This window comes from Mandrillus leucophaeus, unplaced genomic scaffold (assembly GCF_000951045.1).
Source record: "Mandrillus leucophaeus isolate KB7577 unplaced genomic scaffold, Mleu.le_1.0 Scaffold128, whole genome shotgun sequence".
In the NCBI taxonomy this organism is placed as follows: domain Eukaryota; kingdom Metazoa; phylum Chordata; class Mammalia; order Primates; family Cercopithecidae; genus Mandrillus; species Mandrillus leucophaeus.
This window is the reverse complement of record NW_012101209.1, coordinates 4467955-4483669: the sequence shown is the minus strand read 5'-3', so window position 1 is coordinate 4483669 and position 15715 is coordinate 4467955. Positions and strand designations below refer to the sequence as shown.

At 42.2% G+C, this 15715-nt stretch overlaps 1 protein-coding gene across 3 annotated transcripts in view; it reads left to right on the top strand.

The window, feature by feature from the left end:
• The window catches only part of CREB5 (cAMP responsive element binding protein 5), a 561911-nt gene that overhangs the window by 115950 nt on the left and 430246 nt on the right, over positions 1-15715 (top strand). Inside the window, exon 1 of one of the 3 annotated variants that reach the window (XM_011972240.1) lies at positions 2310-2377. The exons of 1 other annotated variant lie outside the window; for it this stretch is intronic. Coding sequence is in view for 1 of the 2 variants with exons in the window: in XM_011972239.1 (XP_011827629.1) it covers positions 5870-5872 (3 nt within the window). In the remaining variant the exon portion in view is untranslated. Of the gene's footprint in view, positions 1-2309; positions 2378-5374; positions 5873-15715 lie in introns of those variants that run through there. One more of the 3 variants, XM_011972239.1, reaches the window with a different exon arrangement.

The following is a 15715-nucleotide window of genomic DNA, read 5'->3' as shown; positions in this document are numbered from 1 at the left end:
TCTCCTCCTCCTGCTTCTTCTTCTTCTGGCAGAGTTTCGCTCTTGTCACCCAGGCTGGAGTGCGATGGCACGATCTCAGCTCACTGCAACCTCTGCCTCCCAGGTTGCAGCCTTTCGAGTAGCTGAGATTACAGGCGCCTGCCACCACACCCAGCTAATTTTTGTATTTTTAGTAGAGACGGAGGTTTCACCGTGTTGGTCAGGCTGGTCTCAAACTCCTGACCTCAGGTGATCCACCTGCCTTGGCCTCCCAAAGTGCTGGGATTACAGGTGTGAACCACCATGCGCAGCCCCAAGCACAATTCTTAAGTAATAGAATTCTGAACTTGAGTCGCTGTGATTATCATCACCATACTCATTCATAGTTGAGGAAACTGAGAACCAGGAGTCAAGTAGCAGAGCTAAAATTTGAATTCAGGCAGGCTGACACTAGAGTCTGCACTCATAAATATCTCTTCTTTTCTTCAGTTTACATTTAGAAATGATTTGTGTGTGTGTGTGATTTAGTTGGTAACAGAGATCTGGAATATGTAAAAATCTCAGTCTGTAATATGACAGCTAGAAACCTTTTGCATTAAATTGCAATTATTTTATTTCTGCAATAAGTAGAAAACTCAGTGATGAACTCTGAATAAGGCTGTGAGGATCAAACAGTCATCAGTCCCTGTGGTTTCAAGGAACACTAAAGGGCAAGGGGCCATTTAAACACTTAAAAACAGAAATAACATGCTAAGCTCTTCCATTTAGTATGTCAAAACCAGCTCAGAAGTATGTGACAATCCAGGCAATGTATTACAGTTTCTAGCCAGTCCAGTCATGATTCTCTGGCAAACTGCACCGTCATGGTTGTGATGCGTTGGGATGAGAGGTACTATATAAATGTCAGATGTTACATAAATGTCAGAAATGATTATTGTTTATTAACGGGGGCTAAACTGTTTCTAAGCAAAGCTCCAACTCCCAGCCAATGTGTTCTTAGCAGAGGTTCCAACCACCAATAACCCACAAGAAGGGAATGTTTACCCCTGGCTCTATGAAGGAGCCCAGTTGGGATCTGGGCTTGAAAACAGGGATTGAGGTGGGCCCAGTGCCACCCCTTGCTCATCAAGTGATCTCAGGCCAGCCCCCTAACCTTCTGGTGTCTGCCTTAGCTCACCTGTAAAATGGGGATAATTATAATACCTGTCCTACTTATGGTACCCGGGTTGTTGTGAGAAACAAGGGAATTCACGTGGTTGCAAATGCTTTGTAAGGTGTGAGGGGCTGCGAGGTTGGCACTGGTCGTCTAGAATCAGGCTGGATTTAGCCTATGCCTTCTCTTTGAATCCTACTCAAAGGGAGAACTTCTGAAAGGAAATTCAGCAGGGGAATGGTGACAGTGATGGTGACGGCCGGATGCTGGAGACGCCAGGCTCCTCTCGCTGCAGACCAGGCGCCCGGATCCTGCAGTCTGGCCCTGGCTCTGCCGCTTCCCAGCCCGTGAGCTTGGGCCAGTTACCGAAGAGGCTCTGGAAGTGACAGCCAAGGGCCCTTTCAGCTCTGACGCCGTGTCTAAATCAGGCTCATCACTTGGCTCTAGCTGTGATTCACCTTTCGCCTTAGGAGCAACTCTCCCTACAGCTTCTCAGACGCACGAAGCAGGGGTCCCGCGAAGGGTGGGGGCTGTGTATTTCATGAGAGTGTGCATCATAAGGAAGTTATTCTCCTGGAGGAGGTGAGATGGGGGGCGGTGAAGAAGGGGTGACAAGTGAGTGCTCTGAGAAGCCAGGATGCAGGGAACACTGAAATGAGGTCATGACTGTCGCAAGCAAAAAGGAGCTGGACATCCTCGGTGGGGGAGGGAGGAGCGTCCTGCATTTCTGTTTGCAAAGCCTCTTCCCACATCCTTCAGCATCCCCCTCCCCACCTCTCCCCTAACCCCCATCCCTACACCTTTCAAACCCCATCAGGCCCTCCCCGCAGAACAGCCCACGCCCGCGCCTCCTCCGTGGTCCTGTCTGAAACCATAAGGATTGTTTCCAAGCTGACTCACACCACTAATGTCAGGGAGCCGTGTCACACGGCGCTGGGCTCTGCAAGCTGTTGCTTGCGCAGTCGCCCCCGCCGCTGCCGCTCCCCGGCGGGTGCACCAGGGTCCGCGCGGGCGGGGCGGGGTCTGGGCGGGGCCGGGGTGGGGCCTGCCCCCTCGACGCGCCGGCCCCGCCCCTCGCTCTGTCCCTCCCCAGCGGACCGCAATGATTTAGAAGTTCAGGAATCCCACGTGACGTCACCGGGGGGGTGATGTAATGCACTCTAAATAGAATGTATTGTAATCTTTGCTCAGTCCAACGTGGTCCCTTCACCCGGGCTCCGCTCTTGCCTTCTCCACACTTGTTTGGTAAGTTCCTAAAAATACGGCTCGGCCACTTCTGGGGCTTTTGCATTTAGCCACTTTTGTTGCACTTGCCGCGGGAGCCATCTCGGGAGCGTACTTGTTTGCAGGGGTTGGTTCTCGGCAGCAGCCGCGAGGTTACTTGGTCCAGTGGGCAGGTCACAGGGCAAGGAGTAGGGAAGATGCGATGCATTTTTTTCTGGAGGGTGATCTGTGTTTGTAAACATTTTGGCGGACCAGAGGGAAGTCCGGCCCCGAGTGCTGGTAGATTGTGGAATTCGGCTGTGTCCTGAGGCCACCCCAGAGACCCCGCGCCGCGTGAGTGCCGGAGCGCTCGGTGGCCGCCGCGCCGCGCGCCTGGAGGGATGCTAACGTGGAGCCGGCGCCGAGTCCGCCCGGCGTGCGTGCGTGTGTGGGAGCGCGCGAGTCCCCTGACGCGGGGACCAGTTATGAATCGGGGGTGTGTGTTTGCCTCCAGAGACCTGGCAAGGTGCGGAGTCCTCCAGAAGTGCGGTCAAGCGGCAGCGGAGACGGCGAGCCAGGAACCTCCCCCCGCGTCCCCAGCTTCCCAGCGTGGCGGCGGAACCCCCGGAGAAAGTTTGCAAACTTCCAGCGGGCGCGGCGAGGACTCCGGGTCACCTAGGGGGCGGGTGGGCGCGCGCGCAGGGGGCTCGCTCTCCCCGGTGCGGAGCTGCCGCTGCCACTTCTCCAGTGGGGCTGCTGGCTGCAGTGGGTTGGCGCGCGCCCGGGGAGGGGAGGTCGCCCTTGGAGGGCGCTTGGCTTTCGCTCCAGGCGCTCCGGGCTGGAGAGCGGCGAGGCTCCGTCCGCTCCCGTCCACTCCTCCGGCCGCCTCCTGCCTCCGCTGCTTTCTCGCTGGCATCGTTACCTCTTCCCGGCCGCTGCCCCAAATGACAGCTCCGGCTCGAGCCTTGGCGGCGCCCAGGCAATTCCCAGGACCCGGCGGCGGAGTCTCCCCCTGCGGCAGATTCTCGGCAGAACCACTTGAACTTTTCGTGAAGTTCTTAGAGGGGCAAGATGCGAAGGAAGGAACCAAGGAGATGTTTTCTCTCAGCAGCTGCATCCACTTCTTTGCCATAGAGTTGTTTTTAAGGGACGTCTAGTAGATAAAGCCCCAGACCTTGTCCACACTCTCATGCCCGTCCCCAACTTTCCCTGGACCGGTGCCGCCCCCACTTGATGCTTGTTCAAGGCCGGGGTCTGGAGCGGGCTACTTGTATGTTTCGTTGTCAGTCTGCAGAATGTGTTTGATTTTTATTTTTCCCTCCTTCTCTGACATGTGTCAAGGAATAAAGGCTGGATACAGGTCCATTACGTCATTCTGCAGGCCAGTAAGTGTTTGATTAACGGCTTGAGCTCCTCAAGGGTTCAGGAGCTTAGAATGCTGACAAAGCAACTCTGCTGTGCATCCCCCTACCCTCCTCACAACACACTCGTGCAATCGCCCCCTCCCTAGGCATCTTTATTGCCCTCTCTTCCCAACCCCTCCCTCTCCACCACTCCCCCGTCTACACCGTTATCACTCTAGCCCCGGCCCCGCCTTTTACAGCTTTCCCTGGAGCGAGCACAGTCCCTGGAGTGTGGGTAAAAGCTTCTGGGGTCTGAGGGGACCACTGTACCTGATCAGCGCGCAATCTGCCCTTTTGTATTATTTAAGAAAGGCACCAGCAAGCCTTCTCCTCTACAGCGAAAATGCTTAGTCCTGATAGAAAAGGCAAATCAGGAAATGTTTCCAAGCGTTATGATAATACTCTGTCCTCGTGGTGGTGACTTAGGAAGGCAATACACCCACTGCAAACAAAGTACTTCACTTTACGTAGTGCCTGCCCTTTAGCAGAAGAGGGAAGACGAAGAAGCAGCCAGGATGCTGACAAAATCAGGTTTAGCTGAAAGGATCAAGACTAAACGTTTCATTTCCAAAGTAAGGGAATATGAGTTGTTGAACCTAAACTTCCATACAATAAATTGGTGTGTGCGTTAGTTTCTAGCTTTTAACCTTAAGTTTCTATGTTGAAAGAGGAAGTTCAATACGTAAGTCATTGAATTTAGTCAGAACCTCCGTATCTGGCAGTTGAAATAAAGACCCTGTGTATGACTTGTTGCAAGGGATCAAAGTAAAAAGAACCCTTGGCGGGGGGGTGGGGGAGGGAAATGTGCAGAAATTAAATTATAAAAGTATTAACAGAGTTTTGGATAGAGCGGGAGAGGGAATTGGAGTGGTCCCTGATTTGGAGTTGGCGAAAACTAAATAAAGAAATATTTATATTGCCAATATGAGGAATTTCTTGAAGAACACATGTTTTCTTATAATTAGATCTACTTTCTTCAAAGTGAAAGCCATGCTGTAGGGTAGACATTTGTGAAACTCCTGTCTGGGGTCTAATTGACATACTTCCCCAAGTTTGTGGCAGGATTTAGTATTTATTCACATCTAGAGATGAAATAGTGTAACCTCCACACAATATGTGTGCATCGAAAATGTTGAACTTCTTGTTTGTGATGCATACACTTAAAGGAAAAAAAAAAATGGCCCAGTCATGGGCACTGGAAAGTGTGATTAATGATCAGTGATTTAGTGATCAGTGATTAGTGGTTTTATTCAAACTGTTACCTCTGACCAGAAGCACACATCAGAGGATTAACAGGCTCTTTAGATAAATGCTCATTAGTGGAAGGGGAAAAGCAAAGATAATAGGCATGCACCCAGGGACAACTTTCGAAGAAAATCTTTCCCGTCTTCAGAATAATAAGCTCTATTAACAGAAAGCCCTTTTAATTTAAAACTTGCTTTTATCTTGTAAATCAAAGTTAGATGTAAAAGTTTGTAGTGCCATTATAACCTAAATTTTCCCATATCCACTAGATGTGGATTATCTCAGTAGCGATATTTTTTTTTTATTTAAATAAACAATTGGACCTTTAGAGCAGCTGAACCCTGACAAGTTCTTAACTCCCAGGGTTTGAAAGTGTCCCCCCTTCTAGCATGGAGATTGCAGCTTGCTAACTAGATGGCGCACTGTTATTTGGTGTTCTCTGCTGCGTAGCGCAGGAGTAGAAACTGAGCATGTAGCTGCTTGCGAGGTGTTCTTCAACATTTACAACAAAGTTGATTCTGTGTAGGGTTGGAGGCTAGACAGTTCTACAAATTTTTAGTCACATTTTCCATGTCAGTTAAATCTAGGGAGTTCAAGGCTACTGGAAAAATTAGTCTCATTACTAAAAGAAACTTAGAGAACGAGGGAGGTACCAGAGTCTAGGAGGTACCTCTGGGTTGCAGAAGTAATTGTAAAATACCAGACCTGTTCTTTCTACTAAGAGCTAGTTTCACAGTCTTCTGGTCTGAAATACTGAGGCAAATACTCAAGACTTATTTTCTTCCTAATCTTGCTGGTGAAACAGAAGTTACTAGAAAGAAAGGAAGAAAAACCTTGATTTGGTGACTGCAGGAAGCAACACGTTGCTGCTTTTATTCTACAGATAATGGTAAGGATGATGTTTATTATGCTTATTAAGCAGAGAGAAAACTTTGCACTTAGTTAAATAGAACCAATGTTGTGTTTTCATAGATGGAATTCAGATATGGAGCTCTGATTTTGCACAAAATTTTAATGTTGCTTTTGTCACTTTCCTGGGACTTGTAGCATTTTATGTGGAAGGTTGTGTGTGTGTGTGAATAAGACTATTATTTCCCGGGTAAAATATATTCAGGAGCATATGAACTGCAGTGGGGAAGCTATGAAGCATGTTAAGTAATGTGTCAAGCATGAATTCCCCTTTCTATGAGGTTTCATGGATCACTTCAATAAGTATTTAAGTTTTAATAAGAAAGTTCTTGAAAAAGAAACCTAAAAATTAAAAAAAACAAAACAAAACAGTTTTCTGCATTCAAACCTAGATGTGTATGCCCCCGAAGGATGATGCTATTGGTTGAATATCAGCTATTACTTTAGTTTTAAAACTTATAATAAAAAAACTCACTTGTGTCTCCCCAGAAATGTTTCTCATTTTCCTTTGCTTATAGCATTTTATATAGATCTCTTATTTTTAAATCCTTACTGATTATAGTGGTTTTTATTTTTCAACTTCACTCATAGTAAACATATTTGAAAATATCTCCAAGCCCACTATTTTTTATGTAAATTGCTGGTGCCCATAAATTGCCTGTCAATCAGTAGTCAGTCACAACCTTATATAGTTTATACCTGAGGAGATAGTTTATTGGAACATTCCAACAAAAAATTGGAAACCATGCCTTTATTTCTAGATCTCTGTTATGTCGCAGCTTTTATTTGAGTAGGTGGCTAAATGAATGGTAGTTTGTCAGAGAGACTTTTCCTGCATAGATTTTCAATTCTAGTAAGTTGAATATTTTTGTTACAATGATTTGTCAGTTTCCCACACCTACACATTCAAAAACCAATCAATCGTGGAGTTTCCATGATGGCAAGTTCCGAGACTCCCAATTTCTTACTATAATCTACTTTTTAGCAATGAGGTATCACAATCCTATAATATTTTCTTGTCATTGGAGTTTACTTATTACCAAGCTAAAAATTATTTTGTGGGGGTGTCATGTTCACTAGATCACTAAGATGTGAACTTTGTATTTGTAGTTTGTTTTCTTCTGGTTGTGTTGTTGGATTAAAATTGGGATTTGAGTGGACTTATTATTTTTGTCATCTTTTCTTTTTTCTTCTTCTTCTTCTTCTTCTCCTCCTCCTCCTCCTTCTCCTCCTCCTCCTCCTCCTTCTTCTTCACTTCAAAGCAATGTCGGTAGTCACAAAATTAATGTGATCCTGGCTGGTGTTTCCCATCTATATGCTTCTTACAAATTGGATTTCTACAGCAATTTAAGGTCTTTTTTTAGAGGCAGCTTTCTTGGATGAAGATGAAACAGTGATCTCAGTCAATTCATTATCTTGTCCACTTTGACTACCAGCTATATTATGGGAATCAACCAATGCTTTAGTAGTGTTTAAAAATTTAAATCTATGACTATTTCTCTGAATTCTATTTAAGAAAATTAAACAATTGAGATAAGGTAATAAACTGGGGGGCAGTTGCCTTAAATATCTAAGTGTGAGGAAGAAGCACTTTCAGATATGCTAAACAGACTTAAAGACACAGAAGACCCGTTTTGTGTTGCTATTTGTAAACTGAGTAAGCTATCTACTTTGTGGCAATGCTTTAAATAGAAAGTCTGGCACTTTAAAAATGACATCATGTTTAATGTTTTCACTAAAGAATTATTACATTTTGTAATTAGGAAAAAATGAGCAATTAGTGTTTTTTGAGTATCCATTAGTATTCCATTGTTGGACAAATCGTAGATTTAACATAGGAATTTTTTTTTTTTTTTAAAGAGAGAGGCCTTTTAGAAATTTCCAGATAGTAATAGCATTCTTCCAGAAACCCAACTAAAATTTTTGAAGCTCTTATTGAGGACTCTGGGACTTTCCCAGTAAAAGATAAAGTTTAGGATAAATTCTTGAATGTGTAAGATATTATATTGACATTTCAATATTTATTTTTTCCGAGTTCACTGTATTGCCTTTCCCTCTGCCCCCAGAGAAATAGATCAGAATCAGTTTATCACTTTAAAAATATGTATTTCAGCTGCTTTCTTCTATTTCCTTAAGGTCACATTTCTGATCTTAACCCTAAAAGGATTTTAGGATTTCAATCCTTAACAAGGATTGGAAACTACCAGGCTGGCATTTGACTAGAACTGATTTTAGAGGGAGTTCCTTTAGGCCTAGAGATTCTGATGGTGAGATACAAATGCTTATGCCTTTATGGGGACGGTAGGGCTAGGGGAGAGCCTCAGATTGATAGACCAACTTTTTCATTTTACAGAAGAGACCGCTGGCTCACCCAAGGCCCACAGCTAGAGAGAGCCAAACCAGGCTGAGAAGCCTGGTCCCTGCCTCCAGGTCGGGTGCTCCTGCCATAGATGCCCTTGTCAGAAATGGGGCATAACCCGTGACTTTGTATCCTTTGCTCTTTTCAAACCTTTTGATGACTAATCTTTCAAAGACAAATTTTTTCAGATCTTTGGAATGAATACCTTAATCATAAAAGCTGTAGTTTCATTTATTCTTATATAATATCTGCAATGTTATTTTTTCTAATATGGGCCTCCTTAATTAATTTTAACATAAACTCTCCTTTTATCATCATTGTTATTAGACATACTCTGTAAAACCACACCATCCAGATTTCATCTGAGAGTAAAAACCAGGCAGAGTAAAAATGGTCCGAAAGACTGTCTCAAGAATAAGGCAGTGACTTTCTCTACTTCCTGTCTTTTCTTTACCATCTATGAGGACAGGATCGGAAATATTATTTAAAGTTAAAATAAATAACCTTTTTTGTCAAATAGAGAAATGGGTGATGTTTTCACTCTAGAAGGTATACTTTTGCCTAGGATCTGTCTGTAATACATTATCTTTCCAGGTGGATATATATGAGTGTGTTTGGAGGTGATGAGAAGTGAATTGAGTCTGGAAGTATGTTCTTTGAGGTTTGACTGGCAAAACTTGACCAATCATAACTAAAAAAATTCATGCATGCAACACAGAGGGCTCTAGAGCACCACACATTTGATTTAAGATGATATTTAGGCTGTGCTGTATTTAAGATGGGGAATAACAATGTCTAAATAGAAATCTTGAATGCATCTACTGTATGTGTTGTTTGGCCTCACCCACAGGTTTCCTCTCCAGCTGTTTGCATGAGGTTTTATATCAGAATTCAGGTCTCTTTTTATTCTTTTATTACACTGAGGAGCTCCTGTGTTGCAGGCATGATTTCTCAAATATAGCACGTTTCAGCCAGTTTTATGCAGTCCTCTCTCTGTTGGCTTCCCAAGGGGGAAAATACATGCAACAAAAAAATCTTTGTTTTTGTTTGAGTTAGCTGACTACTGGAAGAAATAGGTGTAATCTCTATTTGCCAGATCTGGTAGGACCATTTCACTTTAACAAAACAAGATTTTCTTCTTTAAGTAAGTTGGCTTCTGACTGGCCAGGTATTAATTCATGCATCAGAGAGTAGAAGGCATTGGGATAAAGTCCGTTTCCGCCAGGATATCTGGCTATGGTGTGGTGCACCATTACGGAGGGTCTGATTTGCCTCACTGCAATGACAACATTGTGCAGAAAAACACTGACTCCTAAGAGGAAAAACAATATTATAGGCTCAAGCTTCTAAAATGATATCAGGGAATGATCCTGTGTCGAAGGTGACTGTCAGAATGCTGGGGGCCTCCAGGGTCATCTTCTAAACTACAACATGACAAAATGTTTTCTGTGTCTATTCTCTGCATTTTCCTTCTGCTAGTGATTCCCTAGATTCATTTTTTAACATCCATTTCAACTACTCTGCCTTGATGAATAATCCTGCAGTAACAAGTCACAAATGTGTACACAGTAGAGCAGGGATATTTTTCCGTAAGGAAAATAGATTTTTATGTCAAATCTTAGAAGAAACAATTAGGAAAACAAAAGGGGGAAAGAAGAGTTGAAATTCGACTGATGGCATAACAAGCTTTGTCCAGTCGTGGCTCTGCAACAATGAGAAGCCTGAGACTGCAGGAGGCACGCAATGCCCAGAGAGCTGCCTTGAGCTATTATGCATCTCTGCCTCAGTTTCTTCATTTGTGATGAGAATGTTGGGCTCACCCAGCACTGTCCAGTAGTGAGAGCCACAAATGTGAGCCACATACGCCATTTTAAATGTTTTAGTGACCACATTAAAATGGTTAAAAAGAAACAGGTGAAATCATTTTAAGAACACTTTGATTTAACCTGAGATATCCAAAATATTATCATTTAAACATATAATCCGTATAAAAATGTTAATGTACTACTTTACATTCTCTCTCTCTCTCTCTCTTTAATATGAAATCTTTGAAATCCAGTGTGTATTTCACAACTACAGCATATCTCTATTTGGACTAGCCACATGTCAAGTGCTAAATATCCATGTGTGGTCAGTGACTATGGTATCAGACAACACAGGGTAAATCAGTGGTTTATGATCCTGGCAGCCCAATAGTACCACCTGTGGAACTTATTAAAACACACCGATACCCTTCCACTCTGACATTCTGCTTTAATTGGTTTGGGGTGAAGGCCTGGGCCTCTGTCTCTTTTAAAAGCTCCACAAGTGTTTCCAATGTGTAGCAGAGGTTGAGAACCACAGTTCTAACTGATCTCTGAGGAATCTTCTACCCTAATATTCTATGATTCTATTTAAGGAAAGGGATTGCAGTAAAGCGTTCATTCAGAGTTCAAGGGCAGCAAGCGGTTGTTACAAGCTTGCCGTATCCTGCAACACATATTTAGGAAAATATAACTGATAAAGATTAAAATATACAGAATGAATAACTTAGACAATAATTCTTTGCACCACAAATGAGCTCTGTTTTGTGTAACTTTCAAATGTGGGTGTTTTAAGTGGTCTGCTTCCCTAGAAATCTTAATTTAGGATTTGATTTACATGTAGCCTCGTAGAAACTCTCTGTTTTGGAAAAGGTCAGGATCCTCACATTTCAGTTACAGTATTTTGCCAGCTTACTCTTTTGCCCCAGATACATGCCTTTAGTTGTTTGGGGAGGGAGATTTTTACTCCAGTTGAGACATCTGGATCCCCCAGAATTTTCTTCCCTCCAAGCTTTTAACAAGCTTGTGTTATTGTCTAGACCACAATTGCTCATGTCAAGATGTTAGTTATAACCTCCTAGACTTAAGGTATTCATTTTTATTTATCACCTTTTAAAATATTAGAAGAATCAATATTTTTCAATGCACATCAGAATGCTTTATTTTAATATACCTGTTTTTAATAATACACCAGTCTGTGCATTCACTAAAGGATGCAAAAAGTATAAAATAAAAAATAATTTCCAAACTCCTCACGCATCTTCTTGCGAAGTCTACAAACAGAATTGTTTGTGGAGGGGAGGAGAGACCTTGGTGTCAGTCCCTTGTGACTTCATGCTGCGAGAGCCTCTGCATCCCCAAATTCATGAGTCATTTCACTCTGACCCTCACTCTCCTTATCCCCTGCAGAGCCATCTATTTCCAAATACATGTCTATTCGACCATATCGCCTTTAAAGCATGACTATAAACTAGTTTTAAATGTAAAATTACATGTTTTTCTACATTTCGTGGTGATATTTGTGTTTTCTGTAATGTCATTCATTGGAAGAATGTTAGCCTTCGTTTATTAACACATAGCTCTAATCCCCATTTTATAGATGGGAGAACTAAGAGATTGCCAAGGCTGGGCATCCTGCTCATTGATTAGGTGGGTGGTCAGTAGGAGAAAAGAGCTCACATTTATTAGTGCCATGTATTCCAGATATGCCAGATAGAAGCACTGCTTTGGGTGGCTTCCAAGCAGGGATTTTCCAATTGCTTGTACTATTGCACTTGTCTTTGTATTTATAAATAACATTCTTTCTGATGCTTTCCCATGCATTCTTTGCAGTTAAATGGTTTCCTTGCTAATACCTCTTACTTCCCAGCTTCAGGCTACATGTACCTGGATTGATTAGTAAATACACAAGGATATATTAACTTCTTAACATGGAATCTGTTTTAAAAGTTGCATAGAGACATCTGTTGCAAACCTGTGTTTTTGGTAGTATCCAGGGAAACTTTCTCTCAGGCTACTTTGTGATTGACTGTTAAAAGGATTGTGTGGAGAGACAATGAGATTAATGATGTAAGTTACTCATCTGTTTTGGGGATTGAAAGCAAAGGCCTGTACGTATTCATTTATTGAGCAAGATAGACTCTAGCCCTAGCTCCTAAATTATCTTTTATAAAACACTTTAGCCCTTGTCGTGCCAATGTACTGTCTTCACACTTGGTCTGGAGCCATCTGTGTTTGAGTATTTGGTTTTTGTTTTCTCCTAATAATGATAATAGGTTGGGCTTGGCCATTTGCAGTCTCTGTCTGCATTTCTGTGTCTTTGATGGGTGAGATATTGATTAATAGTGCAATTTTTGACCAGTGCCAGGGAGCCGTTATTTTGGCTTCTTTCCTCCAAGCATCATGCTAAATTTAAAGCAATTTTAATATTTATACATATACATGCTTATGGTGTTTATGCTTATATGAAAATAAATATGTGTATACATAGAAACCTGGGCCAGTGAGGACCACAATGTTAGTAGGGCATATACTTGCAAATGTACTTACCATCTTTTTTAGGAAGCCCATGGACAAACTGTAACTCCTATTGGACAAGTATCTATTTGTAACATTGACTCAGATACATATTGTTGATTAAAAGATATAGTGAAATTAAAAAAATTGAAACCATATTTAAGACACTCCTTTTTTCTAAGAAGGCCTGTCTAAGCACACATTGTTTACAATTTTGTCTTCCAGTTTTGCAAAATCGGATGACTAACCACCGCCATTCTTAGGGCTGTGCTGTGTTGACGTCATCAAAGATGAGGGTGCAGTGTTTTGGCACCATGCAGCAGCATGTAATTTGGAATTGTACTTTTTGCTAAACACCCGTGCTGATCTCCAAACCATTCAAAACACTAAAAAACCAAAACAAAACAGTAATGTCTGCTGATTGGATGGAGGCAGCATGAGCAAAGTACAATTTTTTTTTTTTTCATGTGCTTTGGAAGTGCTTACAAAAATCAGGGAGAAAAAGAGTACGTATAATTACTTAACATGCCCTTTGGAAAGGACATTCTTAAGACAGACAGGTTGAGTCTTTAACCTAAAGTTCATTTTTATCCTTTCCAGGACATGTGCTTTCTTTCTTTTTTCCTTTTTTTTAAAGCACAAACGTGGTTGTTTCTTTAAAAGGAAGGCTTAAGAGTAAATCATGTGGCTGCTTTATCTTTATTTAACGTTTAGAAGGTATTTTAGGAGATCTATTTAGAAGTCTTATATTCCTTCACATAGTTGTAGTTATTTAATGCTTGTTAAAAAACATAGGGGGTTTTGGAGATTGGTTGTACAACAGTGTGAGTATACTTAACACTACTGAACTGTACACTTAAAAATGGTTACGGTGAGGCTGGGCATGGTGGCTCACGCCTGTAATCCTAGCACTTTGGGAGGCCGAGGCAGGAGGATCACTTGAGTTCAGGAGTTCAAGACCAGCCTGGCCAATATGGTGAAACCCCGTCTCTACTAAAAATACAAAAAATTAGCTGGGCATGGTGGCACACGCCTGTAGTCCCAGCTACTCAGGAGGCTGGGACAGGAGAATCGCTTGAACACAGGAGGCAGAGGCTGCAGTGAGCTGAGATCGCACCACTGCACTCTAGCCTGGGCTTCGCAGCAAGACTCCAACTCAAAAAAAAAAAAAAAAAAAAAAAAAGATTAGAGTGGCAAGTTTTATGTTATATATATTTTACCACAGTTATAAGAAATCGGGAAAATGTTTGCTTGTACCCATTCCCCAGATGGGGGAAAATAGGATGTACAGACCATTTGTTTCAAGCTAGATGCATCCACTTTAATTTTTGTATTGTTTTGTTTTTTAAATTTGCATTCACTGATTTTTATTTCAATAGTTTTAGGGGTACAAATGGTTTTGGTTACATGGATGACTTATGTAGCAGTAAAGTCTGGGCTTTTAGTACCTCTATCACTGGAATACTGTACATTGTACCCAATAGGTGATTCCTGTTCTTCACCCTTTCCCACCTTTCCCCCTTCTGAGTCTCCAATGTCCATTATACCACTCTGTCTGCCTTTGCATACCCCATAGCTTCCACTCATAAGTGAGAACATCCAGAAATTTGGTTTTCCATTCCTGAGTTACTTCACTTAGGATAATGGCCTCCAGTTCCATCCAAGGTGCTACAAAAGACATGATTTCATTCTTTTTTATGGCTGAGTAGTATTTCATGGTATACATATACCATATTTTAAAACATTTTATTTCCGTAGGTTTTGGGGGAGCAGGTGGTATTTGGTTAGGTAAGTTCTTTAGTGGTGATTTGTGAGACTTTGGAGATGCTTCCACTTTACTGTCATAATGGGAAGGTCAAAAATCTAAACAGGACTTTTGCACTTTGGGATAATGTAGAGAGATGACATTGGTATGTGAGTGATGTGATTTTGACGCATAGGAGTATCCAGGGTAGCTAAAAGCTAGGTACGTAACACTGCATGCCTCTTTTTTGGCTTGGATCTGGGTGAGCCCTCTGTGTAGAAAGCTGTATCATTCCATTTGAAAATGCATTTGACCTTATTTGAGCAGTTTTTAAGAAATTTACTTGATTGCCTTTGGGGTGTGTGTGTGTGTGTGTGTGTATATATATATATATTTTTAACTGAGATCAATGAAAAAAGTCAGGCAAAGTAGCCTTGTAGTTTGTGTCAGGGAATGCAAACCCACACTTCACAGTAACACTGACCAATGAGAAGTTGGTTTGTGGGGGACAACCTGGGAGTTGAAAATTTTGGAGACTGATCACAGGGGGAATGGTGGAGGAAATTAGAGATATTTGACTCAGAAAGGAGGAGACCCAGGCTTGTGCATAATATCAAGGAACAGTCTGTGGACAAGAGGATACTATTTCTGACTTCCTCTGTGCTTCAGGGAAAAACAGTGAAAATTGCGGGAAGGAGACAGTTTGCTGTGTGGAGAGATGAGGTTTGCTGTGTTTGCTCTTTTGGCTCCGAAGAGGGAAGAATTTTGGAACAAGTGAACCTATACATCCATGGAAAGGACTGTCTCAGAAAGCAGTGACCTCCCTGGCGTGGGGTGTCAGAATTATTATAAGAAGAGTTTCTGGAAGCAGTAAGAAGCAGGGCTGGGTCAGTTGCTCCTGGCTTTGTTGGATTATGAACACTTTAAACAATTAGGTAAAAGCTACGAGCTAGTTTACAGAAAAGTAACACATCGGCAAATGTTCATGAGAAGGTTCATGGACCCAGAAGCCATGGACTCCAGAATGAAAAAGTCTCTGGGCTCAGTGATGATGCTTACCAATGCACTGGCTATATGGACACATCAACTTAAAATTGCTGTGGTTGAATGAATATGATCAGTTTCATGTGGTTCATCCTACATGTGCTGGTGCATACATTACATGTATTAAGCTAAGAAAGTAACCAGAGCTAATGAACTTCCGGTGATGTGTGTAATCAGGAATGGAAATTCACATTCATTGGATTCTCATTTGTGTTTCTCTATGAGAGTAACTGCCTGTTTGCCCAATAGTCCATACCTAGACAACCACTGATTAATAACACCTTACATTGTTTAGGAGTTTCAAAGTAATTTAATAGAAATTGTCTTATTAGGGTGATATGACAACACAGTGAAATG